Raw genomic sequence first — 19087 nt, 5'->3', positions numbered from 1 at the left:
CACCGAGCCCGGCCGCGGGGCTGCTGCTGCATCATGCCTCTGAGCTGCCTTCCCGGTGCTGAGCTCACTGCAGCCGGGCAGCTAGCTGCCCCGCATTTCGGGAAAACAGAGCAGCCAGAGGAAACCAGCCGTAGGGCTGCCTCGACCCTTGGAGCCACTATGTCCTTGTGGCTTTTAGCTGGAAGCAGAGGGAGGGAGGGAACAACCCCGAGGCTGGGTGTCACAGTGCTTGAGGAGCTCTCTGGAGCCCAACACGCTTGAGGGGGGATCAGGACCCTGTGCTCTGCGATCCAGGCTGTGTGGAGCCTGGGGCCAGGCTAGCAGCGCTAAGGGTGCCTTGCATCACACCCTGGGCAGGTCCCAGCAGACTGGCTGGGAACAGGCTGCGTGTGGCAGTGGAATGGGAAAATTGAGGCAGACAAAGGGCTGGAAGCACAGCCTGCGGCCACGGAGTTGGGAGATGGTGCTGGGGACCGACACGGCTCCCTCCGGGCCTTCCTCTGCAGGGGGACATGCAGCTTCCCCAGCCCCAGCATCTTCCCCTGCCTCCCTGGGCCCTTGCTGCATGGGCACGTCCTGCCCTGCCGCTGCCCTCAAGCAGGAAGAGCGTTTCTGGGGTGCGGGTCCTGCTGGCATCACGCCAGCGCTCCCAGCACACTCACAGCTGGCCCGGGGAAGCTGGGACCGTCCTCAGGGTGCCCTCGCCTGCAGACCCCCAGCAGCCCTGGTGCCTGGGAGAAGCCAGCCAGTACGGTCCTCCTGGGTGCTGCCAGCAGCCTTACCTCGGGTCCCCTCAAGATGCCCTTGTCGAGGGCCGGGCAGGTGCCTCAGCGTGGCAGCGGGTGCCTGCAGCCCCTATGCTTGCAGGCCAGGCTGGAACAATAGCTTATTCCGGTGCATCCGCTCCAGGAAAGTCCCCTGTCCCCACTCGGGCTCGGCTCCAGGATGGCGTGGCTTGCTCTTCCTCTGGCCTTTGCCTAGCCTTGGAGGTGTAGGTGATGGTATCCCCCACCGCACGCATCCCTGCTGGCAGGGAACAGCCGCCAGCATCCACCCTGTGTGCCACATGACCAGGGCTGCCAGGGAGAGCCCGCGAGAAGGCTTGGGAGCCGGAGGGCACCCATGTCCCCCAGCGTCCCTGGCAGTGGGCACCTTCCCTGCCTTTGTTCGCCCTGCAGACTGGTGGAAGAGTGGGAGCACAAGGGCTGCCCGCCGTGTTTCTGGAGGTCTGTGTGGTTCCCCACAAACAGAGCTGGGATATCTCTCTTCTCCTGGAGCCCAGCCAGACAGCCCTGGGAAAAGCGAGTCCTCTTCCATGGGAAAGTCCTGCAAGGAGAAATCCCTGCTCAGCCTGGCCAGCCCCACATTTCCCCTGGGCCCTGGTGTTCTGGCGTGTCCCTGATGCTGTGGGGCCGAGCAGGGTGCAGGGCCAGTGGCGTGGGGTAGCACGGGGACTGCACTCTGCTTGCTGCCTTCTCCCAGGCAGCCCTTGTCTGCTCTCACTCCTACTCCCTGTGCCCTCACAGCAGCAGGGAGCCTTCCCCAAAGCCCTCCGAAGGGATCATCCACAGCCCATGGGTGCGAGAGGGGCTCCCCCAAAGCTGGGCTGGCCTCACCACCTGCCTGGGACTGATCTCTCATTATGCTTTCTTGCAGTTGCTCCTAATGAGCTGTCCCGGGGAAGCCCCAAGACCTGCAGACAAAGCCGGGATGAAGACTTCACCGCCTGGGGCCACAGGCAAGCGCTGGGGGTGATGCTGGGCCCCTGTGCTGGCTTCTCCTCCCTTTCTTGGCTGTGAGGAGCGCGCCGCTCAGCGACACCGCAGCGAGCCAGGAAAGCTGGGTAACGTGGAGTGCAGGGCTGGGGCGTTCCTCCCGCCCGTTCCTCCGGGGAGCCGTGGCACGAGAGCTGTGGCGTTAGCAGAGGTGACAAATGAGCGCGGCCGGGACCCCCGCCTGCCTCCCTCTCGGCCCAGCAGCCCATGCCGCGGGGCAGCCCACGCCGCGGGGCAGCCCACGCCGCGGGGCTGCTGCACGGGTGCTGGCGGCAGCTGCTCCTCCCGGGCATCCTGCTGCTGGACCCCCACCGGCCGGGCCCATAATCCACCCCATTGTGTGGGCGAGCGCCCGGCCCCGGCCCATCTGGTGCCAAGACAATGGGGCCTTTTTCCGGCTGGTGCTGGGGGGGAGACGAACTCGGAAGTCTTCCGAAGGAAAAGGCCGGTTTATAAATAGTTGTCCCCGGGCTCCCAGCTTCCCCCTGCTGCCCCATCAGCCCCCATCCCAACCAGCTCCAGCCCCAGCGCCTGCCCTCGCACCAGGGCGGCACTGCACCAGGGCTGGGACGCATACGTGACCAGCCCAGCCCGGCTCCCTACATGCGAGCGAGAGGACGGTACGTGGCTGTTTGCACGCTGTCCCGGGGCTGCACCTGCTCTGGGTCGTGGGGAGCCTGTACCCCTGGGATGTCGAGTGACGGGCCAGCCCTGGGTGGGAGACTCCCTCCCCCTGCGCCTTGGCGGTGGCCGTCAACTGGCTAAGGTTTCCCCAGGCGTGCTCGCTCCCCCAGCTATCCTTGTCCGTCCACCCCACACACAGCGAGGGGGTCCGGCCCCCAGGGCAGGGCTCAAGGGGAGGGCTGCATGGCTCCACAGCCTTCCTCGCCACCCCTGAGCTGCTCCCTGCGGAGCATGACCAAGCCCCTGTCACTCGCACGCCACAAGCCAGCCCTCGCAGGGGAGCTGGAGCCCTGGGGCTTTTGGGTCCGTCCTCTGACAGCGGCATCATCACCGGGACAGATGCCTGTGCTTTGCATGACGTGGGGCTGGGTGACCCTCACCAGCTTGGCTCCTCTTTGGGGCTTTGCCACTGCTCTGGATCCGCTGAGCACCCTGCCATCTCTGCGCAGCTGCCCCGGGAGATCGCGCTTTTCTGGCACAGAAATCCAGATGTCACCTTCCTTCCCCCTTCCGCTCACGTCCTTCCTTCTTCCACCCGCCCAGCCCCTCACCCGGCTCCCGCTCCTAAACAAAGGCCCCGTAGCCATGGTTAATAATCCCCACATAAAGGCTTTGCAGAAGAGGAGAGGAAGGAGAGGAGAGACACAAAGAAGCCGCTGGGAGCCCAGCCGAGGAAGGGGGGGGTGGAAGAAGGCTTTTTCCTGAGCTGTACGACAGAGGCATCCAAGAGGGCTCCCAGAGGTGGCCAGAGATATGGTGGAGGTACCCCAAGGCAGCTTTGCCCTCATGGCACATCTGATACCCCGCCCCTCGTGGTCTTTCACCCAGGGAATGGGGAGCCAGAGGTCAGACAGCCCAGGCAGGTCCCTGTACTTACCCCAGACTGCAATGCGTTGCATGAGCTCTAAAGCACCCTAAAATGCAGCACCAGGGACCAGTGGGAAGGTACCCTGGGGGGTTTCTGCCCAGAGGTAGTGAGCCTCAGCACTGCTGTGCCCCGGCGGCGGGGAAGCGGCTGGCCATTCCTGGGCGGTGTGGGAAAGCACGGCCCTGGCCCGCATCCCGTCCCTTCCCCGGGGAGCAGGGTCCCTCTCGGCCCTGACGGTGTTGTGTGAAGAGGTGCAGGCCTGGGCGGACACAGCAGCCGTCTTCCGCCCCGCACGGCTGCCTTTCATCCACCCTGGAGCTGCGCAGGAAGCCGGCACCAGCCGACAGCTCATTGCTCACCGGCACAGGCAGGGAGCGTACTGGAAGACAGCTGGCACACAGGGCACCCCAGGTACCCTGCAGACCCCTCCTGAGCCACCCGGGCTGCTCTGGGCCCCATCGGCATGGTTGGGGGCTGCAGGGGCTGGGGAAGGCACAGGGTGCCCATCCCCACCTGGGGCATGCTGAGCAGCACGTCAGGGTGTGCACAGGCAGCAGAGCAGAGTGCTGCCTGCCGGCACGGCCCACACTGGCACCAGCTCCCTCCAGCAGCATTGGCAGGACCCAGCCGAGCCCCAGGGGTCTCACTGGGAGAGCAGGGAAAGGTGGAAGGGGCTGAGATGTGTGCTGGGATGCAGCCTGTGCTCAGCCCCAGGCCCCATGCCTCCTCTGCACGCTGGCCGTCGCTCCCCTCTGGCTGCGGAGAGCCAGGCTCGGCGGGAGCCAGAGAAAGGCAAATGCAATTACACACTCCCAGATCGTGCCTGCAACCTGCGATGCTCAGATAACACCAGGATAATCAGCCCTGCCCGGGGCAGGGTGTGCCCGCAAGCTGTCCTGCAGTCCCCAGGTTTCCAGCAAAGAGGAGCGGCTGTCCGGCAGCTCTGCCAGGGGCCGGCAAGCCCCACCGCTCCCTGGGGCAGAGCCACCTGCCTGGGCACAGCCTCTCACCTGAGACATAGCAGCAGGGTGGAAGGAGGAGAGCGCTGGGAGCCGTGGGGGCCCTGGACACCCGTATTCCTTCGGCTGTCAGAGTGAGAGCGGCTCCGTGTCTCAGCTGGGGGGGGGGACGTGGGAGCCCTGACCTTCCCACCCTGGCTGTGTGCGTGGGACCAGGACACGGGAGCCTAATCCACACTATTTGTTTGCATAGCAGTGAATGGGGGCTGAAGCCAAATCCATTAAGCAAGCAAATAAATAAGAAGGCGTGAGATAAGGCAGCAGAGAGGGAAGATGAAGGTGGCCAGCCCGCTGCGCTCCCCACGCAGAGACCCCCAAGCCCCCCGGGTGCCGCACACAGCGCCGCGGGGGGATTTCACGCCAGCTGTGAGGGCAGCAGGGCCTTGCTTTCAAATCCTGCCCATCTTCCCCAGAACCATTAGTTCGGTAGGGGAAAAAAAAGAGTTTTTTCAAAGTTAAACTGTCTGAAAAGTAGAACTGGAGGCACAGCCGCTGCAGTAACAGCGGGAGGCTGTTTCAGGGTGGCATGCTCCCCACCACGGCGGTTGGCTAGCCTGTTTTCTCCAGGGAGGGGCATTGCCCTTTCCAACTGCTGGGAATTTTCTGCGGAGGTTTTATTAGCAACATTTTGCTTTATTTTTAACACAGAATAAAAGTTAGCACCAGAACAAAATGCATCAGCAGTGTGTCATCTGGGTTCTCCCACTTGTTTTTTTTGACTTGGTGGCTGCTTTCCCGCAGGAAAGTGGGACCCCTCAGGCCCTCTTTCCTTGCAGGGTAGCAATTGCAGGGCTTAAATCACAGGGTTTTTGTGCAAAATGGAACATCCCTTTGCCTCTTCTAAGGGGAGCAGAGCCTGAGGCTCCTCAAGTGTTGCATCCTGCCCTTTGGAGGGAAAGTGTGGTGAGGACGTTGTCAAGGGGTCCCCAAGGCCTGGGCACCCTCTCAGGGGGTGGCTGTTCCCACTGCAGACAGGGAGCTCCTGCCACCTTTGTCTGCAAGAGCATCCCACACTACAGCCGTGGGGCTGGAGAGCAGCTCGCAAGCAGCCTGCGCATGATGGCACAGCTCCCTTGCACTTGTTCCTTGCAGCGAACGCGGCGCCTGGGAGGAGGCCTCCCCTTCTGCACCGGCAATGCGAGGGCTACAAGCCTTATCACTCAGCATTGCCATTTTAAGCAGCTAATCTCATGGGGAAAAAATTTAATCATTTCTGGTGAATCATCAAGTCTATTTGGCTGGGAAAATGTCGAGGGGGGGGGGGGTGGCAGGCCTGGCACGCAGACGAGGCAGGAGAAGGGCATGGGAAGGGCTGCTGCATGGCACCAGTGGGGGAGCGGGCCTGGGGCTGGGGGCCAGCACAGGATTGCTGGGTCTGGAGGGGCTGGCGGTACGGGAGGAGCTTGGGGATGCCTGGGAGGAATGCTGTGGCTCAGGAAAACCTGCAACCCCGCCCCAGAGCGGCTCAGGGTGGTTGGAGAGATGCAGCCCATGCTGCCCGGGGCCTGGAGAGCAGCTCACGCTGCAGGAGAAGCAAGCGGAGGGGAGAAGAGAATATGCAAAGGTTCAGAGCCCCTGGGCTGAGAGCTGGAGGAGAGCGCTTTCGCTGCTCCTGGGAGATGCTGGGGCAGCCATGGGCCTGTCCTCAGGCGGGGTGAACGCGAGTCAGCGAGCTTCAGGAGTCCTGTGTGAACGGAGAGCAAGAGTATGGGAGGCAGAAGGGCTTTGAAGGAGAACCCCCCCCCCAGTGCTTTGTCCTCCAACACAGCCCCTCTGGCTCCGATTGACCCAGGGGGAAACTGAGGTGCAGAGCCAGGCTGCGACGGGGCGGGGAGCTGGACCCAGGGGTCCTGCGTGGTTGGCTGTGGGCAACTCGCACCACCTGGGGAGGTTTGTTGCGCTCCTCCAGGCCTGTGCGGGGCCTGCCTAGGGGCTGGGCTGTTTGGGCTGGGTGATTACCCCTGGATAATAGCAGCCTTGTGCAGCCCTGAGAGCCCCTCTGCCCCCTGGCCGGCGCCTGGCCGGCCACCGCAACTAACGGCTTTTCCACAGCCGCCCCATTCAACAGCTGCGCGGGGGCTCGGGCAGCGGCTTGCTGTGCACCACGGAGCCGGGGGGGGGGGACGTGCCCTGGGGCCCTGCCTCGGGGACAGGGTCGGGGCTTTGCAGAGAGCCTCCCCGCGGGGCTGGGGCCACCGCATGTGGGGAGACTGAGGCGGAGCAGGGCCCGGGGCGCAAACCCTGCGGACCCGGGTGACCTGCCTGGGACGGCACCACCCTCGCGTCCCTGCTGCTCCCTGAAGACCCCGCAGTCCCCTCCCCAGGTGCCTCTCAGAGCCCAGGCAATGACAAAGAGAGGTTTGGTCCCCTGATTTTTGAGCCCGCTTGTGTGGGTTCAAAGGCAACCCAGAAGCTGTGGCTGGGCTTTGGGGCGGTGCGGGGCTGAGCAGGGGAGCGGGTCAGAAAATCCTGCCCCAAGGCACCGCCAGCTGGATCCACTGACCCCTGGAAGTGGGATTCTCAGGGACTGTCCCCCTTCCCGGCATTCCCCAAGCCCCTGTGGAATCCGGCCCGACCCTACACCTCTGCCCCCTCCGCTGGGTCTGCTAGCGATTCCCTCCCTCCGGCGCCCCGCAGTCTGCTCCGATCAGCCTGTGCAAGCCCGGGCAGGCAGGACCTGGCAGATTGCAGGTCGGCGAACAAAGCTGGAACGAGCCCCTCCAGCAAAGCTGGAAATGCCTGAAAACGGCCCGTGCCGGGGCGGTGTGTGGGGTGGGGTGGGTGTGGGTGTTGGGGAGGTCGGGGGGCGGGACGGCCGGCTGCCGCTGGGGGGTGATAAGCGGCCGCGGGCGGTGGGCTGGCCCCGCTCCTTCCTCCTCCTCCTCCTCCTCCTCCTCCTCCTCCTCCTCCTCCGCCGCCGCCGCCGCCTGACGTCAGCCCACGGTCCCGCTCAGTCGCGGGCAGCCGGCGGCGGCAGCGGCGGGCATGGCTGGGGGGCGGAGGGCGGCCGGGCTCGCCCTGGGCTGGGGCTGCTGCCTCCTGCTCTGCTGCGGTGAGTAGCGCTGGGCCCGGCCCGTCGGTGCCGGGGGGCGGGCGGGGGCCGCGGGTGCAACCGCCTGCGGGACGGGACGGGACGCGGGGCTCCGCCGTCCCTGGGCTGGGGATGCCCTTTCGCCCCGTACTGCTGCCGGCCCCTCTCTCGCCGCTGCCCGGGGGGCGCCGGGCTGCAGCGGGCCACCGCTCCGGCAGCGGGGGGGGGGGGCGTGCCGTGCCGTGCCGTGCTGGGGTCTGCCGGCCCCTGCCCCTGCCCGGTCCCTTCCCGGCGCCGGGCTGCGCGCTCCGAGGGGCGGCAGCCGGCGGGGTCTTCCCTGCAGAGCCGCTCGGGGGCCAGGGCAGGCAGCCAGCAGAGCTCACGCCCTTCGGACTCTGCCTGGCTTGGGGCCAGGAATGCTAAAATCGTGGTGCCGGGGGAGCCTAGGTGGGAGCAGCCCTCTCGAGCCTCTGTCCTCGCCTGCACGTCCCCGGGGCTCCGCGACGGCGGCGGGGGTGGGTCTGGGCGTGGGGCAGCCGGGAGTGCCCCATTCTGCTCTCGGGAGCCTTTTGCAGCCCCCCCTAAGGCAGGGGAGGGGGAGGGCGAGGGCTAGCCTCCGCGTCCCCGGGGAGGCTGGCCCTGTGGCCAGGTAGGGTGGCGGGTGCAAGGCAGGCTCCTGGGGCCGTGCTCCGTGGGGCAGAGGCGAGGGCGTGAGGGGCAGGGTGCAGGGGTGCCCGCACGTGTGTTCAGTGTGCAGCTGGGTGAATTGGTCGTGCTCTTAGGAAGCATCCACCCCTTTCCTTCTAAGGAGTTTTTTCCCCGAGCGCTGTGTTTCTCTTGGCTTTTTTCACGCTTTCTTTTTTTATCCTCTTTCCAGTCCATTTGTACCCTCGGGGAGGGGGGGGGGGGCTGCATTTCCTGCCCTGCCCTGCTCCCGGCAGTACGCCCTCCCCTCGCCGGGGGCCAGGGAGCGGCCCCGGTGCGCTGGCTGCTCCCTGCCGCCTTCTCGCCTTGTCCCTGCCCAGCCACGCTGTGGAGGTGGCCCCAGGCGCTGGGGAAGCTCATCTGGCCAAGGCGTTGCCTCCGCGGGAGAGCCGAGTGCCCGAGCCAAAGGCAGGCTGCTTCCACCCCCGGCCGGTGCTGGGATCCCCTTCCTCACAGCACATGTGCCGAGCGGCGAGTTTATTGGTTGGCGGCATTGGTGTGTTTGCAAGCCCAGCCGCGGCGAAAGGCTTGATGCTTCCCAGAAGCATGAGGGGCCGCAGCCAAGTCATTCCCAGGTGGAGCGGGGGGCTCACCGTGCCGCCGGGGCGGGGGGCTGAGCCCGCACTGGGGCTGCCAGTGCCACCCCGGCCCCTTCTGCACTGCAGTCTCTGGCTGTTGGAGAGGTCTTCGTGGATGTTGTCAGCTGGCTGCAGGGCTGGGGTTGTGAGCCTTTCCTCTCCTGGCGCACGTGGCTGGGTCCTGACGGGGTGGTGGGGTTGGTTTGGGGGTGCAAGGTGCCGGTCCCTGCTGCAGCAGAGCCTTGGCGCTCTCTCCGTCCCCAGCACAGCAGGGGCGGAGGCTGTTGGGCGCTGGTAGCGGTGGCCCTGCTTGCTGCAGGGCTGGGGCTCTGCACCCTGTTTCTCCTCTCTGTGAGGAAGAAGGGGTGCAGGTGATCCTGCTCCGTGGGTGCTGGGGCACCCCAGCTCAGGGATCTGTGTGGGAAGGGTGGCCTTGCCAAGGTAGAGGAGGGCAGCGTGTGTGTGTGTGTGTGCTGGGAGCAGGCGGGATCTGGCCGCAGCCGGTTTCCCTGAGAGGGGAACAGAAGCCCGCGGAAACCTCCGGCATCCCACGTGTGGCTCCAGACCCCTGTGGTACCCCTCCTCTCGCTGCTCTGTGCTGGGGGCTCAGTGCTGGGGGCTCTGCGCCGCCAACGCAGCCACACTCCTTGCCGGCTCCCCACACACCTCGGCTCCGCAGGAGGCTGGCAGAGGGGCTGTGCTACTCTCCACCCCCTTCCCCGGCTCTAAAAGCAAATCTTTGTTCTTGTGGAGCTCTGGCTGGCGGCCGGCTGTCCGCCAGCCAGATGGAAAGGCACGGGGGCTCTCCTCCCTTCCCTGCTTGCTTGCTGCAGGCGTTCTCTCCAGATCTCTAGGTCTCCCACTGGAGCTGTGCCAGGCGCTTGGGGTGCACGGTGCAGGCTGGAGCTCAGCTCTGCAGCTGGGCTGCTCCATGCACGGCCGATGGGTGTCCGGCCCTGCCCAGGTTCCCCCACCGAACTGGGGTCTGCAGCTGTGCTGGGCGCAAGAGAGGATTGCCATGTCCCCAGAGCCTGCTATGCCAGGGTGCCTGCACCCAGTGCCTCTCTAGCCTGCCCGCTCACCTGGCAGGCTGTGGGGTCTTGGAGCTGCGGGAGGAAGCCTTGTGTCCCCAGGGTTGTGGGGAGCCTTGTGCCCCCTGCTAGCTGCACTGGCGGTGTCGCTGGGTGCTCCTTCCAGCCTGAGGGAGGACTAGTATCCAGCCTGCCCCAGAGGAGGTGGGGAGCAGTGAGCCCTTATTGCAGGCAGCGTGGGGGCTGCAGCATCCGTGTCCACCTCCTCAAGGGCAGTGGATGGGTGGGAGGGATGTGCGCCTCATGCCAGCCCCAGATGCCAGCCATTCTCCAGCTCTGAGCTCATGGTTTTGGCTGCTTAGCTGCCTGGATGAGGGCTCTCATGCCGAGGGGGTCAGCGGGACGGGCCAGCAGCTCTCCCTCTCCCAGGGGCTGGCTCTGCCTGGGGCCCATGCTGAAGGTCTAAAAGCGTTGGGGAGGGCAAAGCCTGGCTTGGCTGCCTGCAGCCCAGAAGTGTCAGGGCTCAGGGGAGGGTGCAGGGGGGCAGCTGGGGTGCATCCCAGCCCCAGGCTTGCCCAAGTCTGCAGGTGCTCAGCTGCACCAGGCAGCCAAGTCGTGGCCGTGCAGGTGGGCAGGTGCCTCCGGTGCAAAGTAATCTGTTCCTGTGTGTGCTCAGTCCAGTTTCCTGACCCCAGTGCATGCTTATCTCTGGGGCTTTCACCTGTTTTTCTAGCACCTCCTTTCCTGTGCAGCGCTTTGCTCATCCACCTTTGCTTAGTGCCAACTGTGCTGTGCTGCTGGGATGGGTGAGGACCAAAAGCTGGCTGTTGGGGCGCCCTGAGGTGGCTAGTCTTGTGAGCCGGGGCTTTTGGTGTGGCACAAGGGCTCCTGGCTGCATGTTGAGGCTCTGCCACTGTGTACCCGCTCCAGACAAAGAGTATTTTGTGGGCACGGCATTGCCCTTTGAAGTTGCCTCGTTTGCGAGGCTCTGTGACTGTTACCAAGCACTACTATCAAGGGAGCTGTTGACACAGCTGGCTTCCTCCAGCGTCTTGTCCACAGCTCCCATACCTGGGCTGGGCTGCGGGTGCCCAGCCAGCTGGCCCTGTTGCTGGGGGACAGACCGCCATCCCCTCCTGCAGGGCTGCCTGCCAGCCCAGGGCCTGGAGACCCCCCTGCTTTGGCACCTGCAGGGCTGGCGGCGATGGCACTCCCAGCGTTGCTGTGACGCAACCCTTGTCTCTGCCATGCCTGGCTGGGGCAGTTCTGCCCCCAGCCCCTTGGGAAGCTGCTCTGTTCCCTGTCCTGGATCGATAGCCATTACCTTCCCCTGCCGCTCTGGAGCGTGGCCAGGAGCTCCATTACTGCTGCAGGCGAGCGGGCAGCTGGGCTGGGAGGGAAGGTGGGGTGCCGGGGTGGACAGGCTCCGCTCAGCGGGCATGCGGATCCCTGGTGCCACCCATGTTATGGGCAGGCAGTGCTGGGCTTGCTTTATGGGCAGGGAGCAGAGGAGCAGCGAGGGGCTTGCCTTGGGTACGCTGCAGGGGTGGATGCTCTGACTGCTGGGTTCTCGGTTGCTGTCCAGGTGGCAGGGTCGGAGTTTGGAGAGGGACCTGGGAGTCCTGGCTGCACCATGGCTGTGGTGGTCGGGGGTATGCTGCCTCCCCAAAGGGCTCTGTTGCCGAGAAGGGAGAAGGGAGCAGCAGGCAGCTGCAGCTGGCTGGGGCACCCCTCCTGAGCTGCTGCCCTGTGTGCCCCATGCCACTGCAGAGGAACACAGCGCCTCATTCATGTCCCAGCTCCCGGGGCCGCTGCAGGGGCCACACAGGCTGACGTCAGGGCTCTTGTCCTGGGCCACGGGAAGGTGCAGCCTTTGCGCTGCCAGCTTCAGTCTCCAGCACCCAGTCCCTTCCCCTGCTAACCTCCTGACACATCCTTGCCTGGCCCTTGGGGCCAGTAAGGTGTGGTAGGTGCTGGTCTGGGATGCTGGCTTGGACTGGAGGTGTGGATGTGTGCTCCGGGGTGTGAGGGGGATCAACGCTACCCTGGGCTCAGATTAAGGCAGCCAGCAAGGTGATCTGTTTGCTTGTGGGCTGTGGAGACACAGCCCCTTCCCTTACCCATTCCCAGGCAGGGTGCAGCTGCTCCCCACCTCGGTGGTGTGCAGAGGGATTTGGGGGCTCACAGGCCCTGCTGCTCATTTCAGCAAGGCTGGGATGCCGTGGGGAGGGCAGGTCTGGCGGGGACTGCAATAGCAGTGGGGTGGGTGGTTGTCTCCCGGTGTCCTGGGGAGACCGGTGGTGCGAGCACGGCTTGCCTCTCTGGGAACAGGGTTGGTGGCCTGAGCCCGCGGGCTCCCTGTGGATGCAGAAGGCAGCGTGGTGGCGGGAGCAGGGCCGTGCTCCTGGCTGGCAGTCCCGCTGGGCTGGGACGTGGTGCCTGGGGGATGCCGGCACAGGACACAGCTCTGCCCCATGCCCTTTGAGGGATGGAGGGGGGACAGGCCTGGGCTTGGCTCTCTCGCTGGCTCAGACATGGGGGCTTCTCCGTGCTTCCCGCCTCTGATGGGCTCTGTCCCGCAGCTGCAGCCAGCAAGCTGGAAGTCTCCATGCCGGCAGTGGTCGAAGTGGAGAGCGGGGGCACAGCCAGGATCGAGTGCAACTTCTACATCCCTGGAAATGGTTCCTACACCTACATTAACTGGTTTTACGTGAGTGCTGGCCTGGGAGAGGAGTGGTGGGTGGTGGACTGGGGTGGCAGTTAGCCCGGGGCTTTCTCCCGGGCTCCCCATCAGCCCGGCCTCAACACTTCGCCTTGCAGATCGACCGCAACAACCGGGTGAGGCTGTGCCGCATCATAGGCAGTGAGATTCTGGAGGAGAACGTGGACTACAAGCGGCGGCTGTCGGTGGGGGAGGACAATGCCCTCTCCATCAGCAGGGTGACGACGCAGGACGCCAGGACCTTTGTGTGCCAGGTCGGGGCGGGCAGCCACGGCGTGGGCGAGAACCGCACTGAGCTCCACGTCTACAGTGAGTGATGGGGCAGGAGGGCACCACGGCTGTGCATCCGCTCTGTAGGGCCAGCGGGGGATCCCGTCCCATCCCTCCTAATACGCGTGGGGTGGCTTCTCTTTCCAGAGGTCCCCGAGGCCCCTGAGATTGCGGCCAGCCTGGCAGGCATCTCCGTGCAGAGCAGCAACATCCCACAGGTGAGGAGAGGCCCCACGCGGCGGGGAGGGAGGCTCCCAGCTGTGCCAGGCTCCCCTCTCCCCACGGGGGCACCCTGTGCTCAAGGCTCGCTCTGCCGCCACAGATTGCCCACTGCGTGAGCAAGAACGGCTTCCCACCCCCCAACATCACGTGGCACAAGAATGGGGAGCAGCTGCAGCCGGAGGAGAAGAGTGAGTTGGATGGGGATGGGGATGGGGAACCGCACCTGGCTGCTCAGGATAGGAGCCGGGGCACTCGTGCTATCCAGGGCCTCATCGGCTGGGGACTGGCAGCCTGTGGCAGCCCAAAGGAGCCCTGTCCTCCCAAGGGAGCCCTCCTCTTTCCCGCGGGCTGGGAACAGCAGCTGTGTCCCCTGTAGTGGTGAAGATCCCGGCCACGCTGACGCGCGAGTCGAGCGGGCTGTACACGGTGAGCAGCACCCTCTTTGCCCACGTCACCCGGGAGGACCGCAATTCCCTCTACCACTGCACTGTGCACTACTGGCTGCGGGGACAGAGGCATGCTGTGGAGTCGCGGCGAGTCAACGTCACCGTCTTCTGTGAGTCAGGGGCTGGGGGCTGTGCCTGCCGCCCAGTGCTCCGTGGCGGGGCTCCGCACTGACCCTTCCCACTCCCTCCTCCCCCAGACCCTGCAGAACACGTGAAGCTGCAGGTCATGCCGTCCTCGGCGCTGGTGAAGGAAGGGGATGACGTGAAGCTGGTCTGCGAGGCTGACGGGAACCCAGCACCGGTCTTCAGCTTCTATAAGAGAGGGGTGAGGCCAGAGGGGACCTGGGCACCTCTCTCTTGGCAGACATCTCATGTCCCGGCCTGTTCCTTGTCCTCTGCCTGGAGGGCCCTGGGGAGTGGGGTGCAGACACTGGGATGGAGGGTGCCTGTGTGGGACTAAGGGCTCTGCTTTTTCCCCACTGCTTGCAGCTGGAGGACAGCTGGCAGGACCTGTCATCGCTGGCAGACACCAACAGTGGTGTGCTGAACCTGCATGATGTGAAAAAGAGCAGCAGCGGCCTATACAGATGCCAGACCCTGGACTTGGATGATATGAGACAGCTAGAGAAGGATGTGGAGCTTGTTGTGAACTGTAAGGCGGGGAGATGGGCCCTGTGGACCTCGTGGTGAGTGCCTCGTCCCTCCTGCTCATCCTGCCCTGGTCTCCATCCCTCTTCTAGACATTGAAGGGGTCCATGTGAAGATGGAGCCGTCTTCACCCCTTCAGGAAGGGGATAGTGTGAGGCTGAGCTGTGATGCCCACAGCCCCGTGGCCCTGGACTACCAGTGGAGGGATGAGAAGGTGAGCAGGCATTCAGGTACTGTCGCGCTCAGGCTCAGTGAGCCTGGGCTTTGCAGCAAACTGGGCAGAGCCGGGAGCTTGCTCTGTCTTTCCTGAGAGGGGACAGGGGCAGGATTCCCCCTTCCATGGACCTGCATTGTCCACCTCTATCTCTTCACCTCCTGTTCAGTACCGCAGGGAGGTCCTGTGCTTGCAGGATCTCTCGCTGTGCGTAGGAGGGAGGGCTGAGCCCCTTTGGGACAGCTGCAGAGCCTGGGGAGCTGGGCGCAGAAGGGCCTGGTGCTTGGGGCTCATTGCTGGGGGGTATCCCTTCCCAACAGGGCAGGAAGGTCGGAGAAGGGAACCAGCTCTTCCTCAGCAACCTCACCTTCGAAACCTCCAGCAACTTCAGCTGCAAGGTGATTGCACCAAGCGTGCCGGGGCTGGAGCAGAGCAAGCAGGTGGCTGTGGCTGTTCAGGGTAAGAACTGGCGTGTGTGCGGACGTGCTGCCCTGCCAGAGTGATGAGCCCCGTCCTGCCCAGCATCGGCCCTGTTCCTCTCCCCGAGAGCCACAGGTCCTTGATGTGCCCTCCCCACAGGGAAGCCGCGGATTGTTGCCATCAGCTCCCCGCTGTACGTGCGGCAGGATGAGGTGGTGAACCTGACCTGCAAGGCCATTGCTTTCCCCAGGCCCTCTGTCCACTGGAATGTCAACGGGACGGTGAGAGCTGGGGAGGGTGCTGGGTCCAGGCCGTGGTCTCTCAGAAGGGCTGTGCGTTGCCTCGGGCACTGAATCCCTTGCTGCCTCCCTGCCTTGCAGGCTCATGAATATGTTGAAAATCAGCACATCGCCAGCAACCTGACGGTGCGTGTGAACCACGACCTGCTGCGGGCGGGAGCCATGTGCAGGGTCTCCAACGCGCTGGGTATCAGCGAGAAGCACATCCAGCTACTGGGTGAGTTTCGGGCACTGCCCTCTGCCCTAGGAACTCAGAGAAGTGTTAGTCCCCCTCGCACAGGTGCTGCGTGTGCCGTGCTGCCGTGGCGTGGCTGAGCTCTGTCTCTTTCCCTCCCTTCCCGCTCTGCCAGTGGAGTCCATCAGAAAAGGTAAGTCTTTGGACCACGCTGGGTGCGTGCATCCATCAGCCCAGGGTCTGGTGGGAGCATGCCGCCAATGGGAGTTACGCTCACTTCTGGCCTGGGGAGGGAGCCTTGGCTGCTGGCTCTTGCACTGCATCTCTTTCTGCTCCCCTCTCCCTGCCAAGCTGCAGGGGCCAAGCTGCGGCTCTGTCTCCACCTACTTCTGCAGCTATGTGAAAGCTGCCTGCTTGTCCTCAGCCTGTAGCCCAGTAAGGCCATCAAGGGCAGCTTCCTGCAGCTCAGGACCGCTGGGCAAGGAAGCAAAGGGATGGCCTGATGTCTTTCAGGAAACCCTGGAAGCCATCTTCCTATGGTGCACAGGGGCATGGCAGCCGGGAGCAGAATGCAGTTTATTCATACAGAAACTGCCCTAACGGAGTGGTTTTGTACTGACTTCTGCATCCTGCGGGGGACTGGAGAAGCACTGTGAACTGGAGTCCCCCTGGTGCTTTCTTGGGGGAAGGGATCCTTCCCAGGGGGGTGCAGTAATGCAGAAGTTGGAGAGCATCAGGGTGGGACAGGCATTAACTTCTTCCTCTCCCATTGTGTTTAGATCAAAAGACACCAGAGAGCAAAGGGGTGATCATTGTGGCGATCATCGTCTGCATCCTCGTGGTGGCTGTGCTGGGGTCTGTCATCTACTTCCTTCACAAGAAAGGCAAGATCCCGTGTGGCCGCGCTGGGAAACAGGACATGTAAGCACTGCCGCCCGCCCTCCCAGGGAGCTCTTGGGGCCAGAGGTGCTTGCCATCACTCATGCTTCCCATCTCATTGCACCAGCTGCTCCCTGCCCAACACAGAGGGAGGCAATAGTGCAGCCTCAGGGGGCACCATGCTGGGGTCTCAGCGGTGCTTCCAGCTTCCCACAGCCTAGGGTCTGCATTGCTAACCCTGTCCATGCAGCGAGGCGATGAGGAGGACAGCAGAGTGGTAGAGCAGCCAAGGGACCCCTACCCAGGGAGGGGCTGGGCAGCCCAAAGCTTTCACTGAGGCAAAGCCTCTTTCACCCCTGGCCCCGCTCCAGAGCATCCCCCGAGATGGAGCCCCAGGGTTTGGCCTCGTTCATCCAGCCACGTGCCCTCTTTGGTATCGCAAACGTGTCTCAAAATTGTCACCTCCCTCCCCTAGCACAAAGCCAGAGGCACGTAAAGACAAGATTGTAGTTGAAGTTAAGTCAGATAAACTTTCCGAAGAGGCGGGGCTCCTGCAGGGTGCCAACGGTGAGAAGAGACCTGCCGCTGACCAGGTAGGACAGAGCGTCGTGCATTGCCATTCCCCAGAGAAGGGCTGCTCCCGGGGCTGGGAGCGGAGATGAGGAGCGTAGGGGGGTGCATCAAGGTAATGCTTTTCTCCTCTCTGCAAGCTCCTCTCCCAGCACTCCCCATCCTGCATGGGCGTCCATCATCCATCATCAGCGCTCGAGGGGGGCCGTGGGAGAGAGGGGAGGTGACAAAGCCATGGCTCTCCGCTCCAAGGGCGTAGGAGCAGCCCTCCCCTGCGCACATGCAGCTCTGCTCTGTGCCAGCCCCTGGCCCAGCCTGCTTGGCTCTGCCTCCTTCCATGCTCCCGGGAGAAGGAACTATGTAAACATCTCTGGCCAGGAGTCAGAGCAGAGGCTGTAGGAATGGGCCCTGCTCTCGCATCTCTGAGCCAAAGCTCTCAGTGCAGGATGAGATGAGTCTCCCAGGCCGTGTGCTTCTCTCTCACCTGGGGTTAATAAAAACTGTAGGCTCGAGCAAGTATTCACAATATCGGTGCTGGACTGTCACTGTGCTAAGGCAGGGCTTGTGTGTCTTGCGGAGCCATAGGATGCAGCACCTGAGCACGTTGCAGTTTTATTTGCCTTAGGCCAAGAGATAACCCTACCCTAGTCCTGCTGCCCTTGCAGCTTGCACTCAACCCTTGCCCTGGGTGGATGCTCAGCCACTGCAGGGTGGCCCGGGGCAGTGGCTCTCCCCCATCACATTGCTGTCTGTCACACAGACACCTGAAGTGGAGAACCTGGTTTTATGTTCACTTCTAACTATACTTTTTTTCCCCCTCCTCTTTCTGTTTTGGTGGACTGAAGAGCGAGAAATACATCGATCTGAGAAACTAGAGAGGGAATCTACTAAGTGCTTTCTTCCTTCAAACCTTTCCTGCTCTTGGATTGCCTTGTCCCACCCCTGCTCCAGTACCTGGGGAGCACGGCCAGAGACGATTACTGCATCCCAGTGCTGAGCCCCAACATGCGGGGGACACCCCCTTGACTCACCTATCTGTTACCTCAACCGTGGGCTTGCAGGTTGTTGACTTAGCAGCAGCAGCAAAGCTGGACTTGCTTACTACTACAGAGAAGCCAACAGCAATATTAGAAAGAAATATCCCATTAAGCTACCTGGTGGAAGGTTTTTGAGGCTTTTTCAGGAGATTTGTCCTGTATGTGTGTGGGAAGGTTTTGATGTGTTTTACCCTAAACTTGCTCAGAAAAGCTGGTGAAATGTTACTTTTACTTTTGGGATGTCCCAGGCACCTTAGATGTAGCTGTGTGCAGGTTAGATGAGCAAAGAATGGAAGTGGTGTGTTAGAGCAGTGTTTGCCAGCTGCTGGGGAGGTGTTAGTGCTTTGCTTTTTCTTTGAACTGTTTCATGTCTTGTTAGTTTAGCCCAGCAGGTCCTGGCAGTGCTGTGCAGGTAGGGAGCTCCATGATGGGTAGCTGTGATCCTACCGGAGGCGAGTACTTGGCAGAGCAAGAACAGGGGCATCCATCTCTCGGGCATATGACGGACCAAGGGCTTAGGTTCTCTGGTTTGTAGCGTAGCCTTTGCTGACGTGAGGGGGAGGCTTTCCGTCTCCCCACTCCCCAGGGAATTGGATTGCTTTTGGGGGGGGGGCTGCACAGCTGCTGGCAACAGCTGGTCCCGAAGCCTCCCCCAAATGTAAAACTAAGAAGTATTAGGCCAGGGCCAGTTGGTGATGTCTCAGGGGTTTTTTTTGTGCTGAACAATTACCAGCCCCAGGTAAAACTGATTTACTGCTGTGCTTTGGTGGCACCCCTGGCCCCACAGCCAGGCTGGTGCTGCAACAGGTGAGTGGTGGAGAGGGAAGATGGCCAAGCAGCCTGCCTTTAGCTTCTGCTGCCGTGGCCTGTCCCAGCCCTCCGCCTGCAAACATGGCTTGCTCTCCTGCCTTCTCCTAGAGAGATCAGCCCCCTGCAGCCTCTCTTTTCCCCAAAGTCACTACTCTCAGTGCTATGCTGTCCACAAGCCTATGTCCCCCCAGCCCTTGGGCAAGGGGCTGAGGCTAACCCCGGGTGACAGGAGAGGTGTCCCCTCGCGCACCCCCAGCATCCTCTGCTGGTAGCAGGGAGCTGTGCAGCAGCGTGGTGGCCAGTGCCTAACAAGCAGTGAGCTATACTCATGAGCTACAAGTGTTGTCGAAGCAAAAGCTTTGGTTTATATATATTTTTGTTGGATTGTGTGTAAATTTCCAGAAGTTTTGTCTGATACTCGCAAGGTTTTTTTTATATATGTGAAAATAAAGTACAAAGTTCAAAGCCTGGTTCTGAGTTTGTTCCTGCTAGCAGCTGCCCCATGAAGAAGGTAAGGGCAGTGTGTCTCCCCTGTCCCTGCTCGATTTCGAGGCTCCCTTCCCCAGGAGCTGGTTACCAAGGCCAGCACAGCGGCACTGCACACTCCCACGTTTAGGTTTGCTTCCACAGCAGTGCGACTTTCAGCTAGGAAACGGGCTTAAATCGCAGATGAGTGTCAGCTCA

At 62.9% G+C, this 19087-nt stretch overlaps 1 protein-coding gene across 5 annotated transcripts; it reads left to right on the top strand.

Moving 5' to 3' along the window:
- Positions 1-650: 650 nt before the first annotated feature.
- On the top strand, positions 651-18868 carry MCAM (melanoma cell adhesion molecule). Of its 5 annotated transcripts, none has more exons than XM_041125101.1 (16): positions 651-1843; positions 12274-12401; positions 12512-12722; positions 12831-12901; positions 13006-13093; positions 13282-13461; positions 13549-13676; positions 13841-14003; positions 14092-14213; positions 14534-14672; positions 14793-14914; positions 15014-15149; positions 15283-15300; positions 15887-16028; positions 16462-16579; positions 17402-18868. In XM_041125101.1, the coding sequence occupies exons 2-16, from the start codon at positions 12300-12302 to the stop codon at positions 17429-17431; spliced, it is 1770 nt and encodes a 589-aa protein (XP_040981035.1). In that variant the 5' UTR covers positions 651-1843; positions 12274-12299; the 3' UTR covers positions 17432-18868. The 5 variants fall into 5 exon arrangements, with proteins under 5 accessions (XP_040981035.1, XP_029877946.1, XP_029877947.1 ...); XM_030022086.2 differs by lacking the exon at positions 651-1843 and adding an exon at positions 7260-7398; XM_030022087.2 differs by lacking the exons at positions 651-1843; positions 15283-15300 and adding an exon at positions 7260-7398.
- Positions 18869-19087: the final 219 nt, after the last annotated feature.

The sequence above is a fragment of the Aquila chrysaetos genome, chromosome 8, assembly GCF_900496995.4.
Source record: "Aquila chrysaetos chrysaetos chromosome 8, bAquChr1.4, whole genome shotgun sequence".
NCBI lineage: Eukaryota > Metazoa > Chordata > Aves > Accipitriformes > Accipitridae > Aquila > Aquila chrysaetos.
This window is presented reverse-complemented; position numbering and strand designations above follow the sequence as displayed.

Excerpts from the sequence above, each read along its gene's own strand:
- MCAM (XM_030022086.2), top strand. The coding sequence starts at position 7,332 with ATGGCTGGGGGGCGGAGGGCGGCCGGGCTCGCCCTGGGCTGGGGCTGC. Across the intron at positions 7,399-12,273 it reads CTGCCTCCTGCTCTGCTGCG|CTGCAGCCAGCAAGCTGGAA; the intron begins GTGAGTAGCGCT and ends TCTGTCCCGCAG. Across the intron at positions 12,723-12,830 it reads CACTGAGCTCCACGTCTACA|AGGTCCCCGAGGCCCCTGAG; the intron begins GTGAGTGATGGG and ends TTCTCTTTCCAG.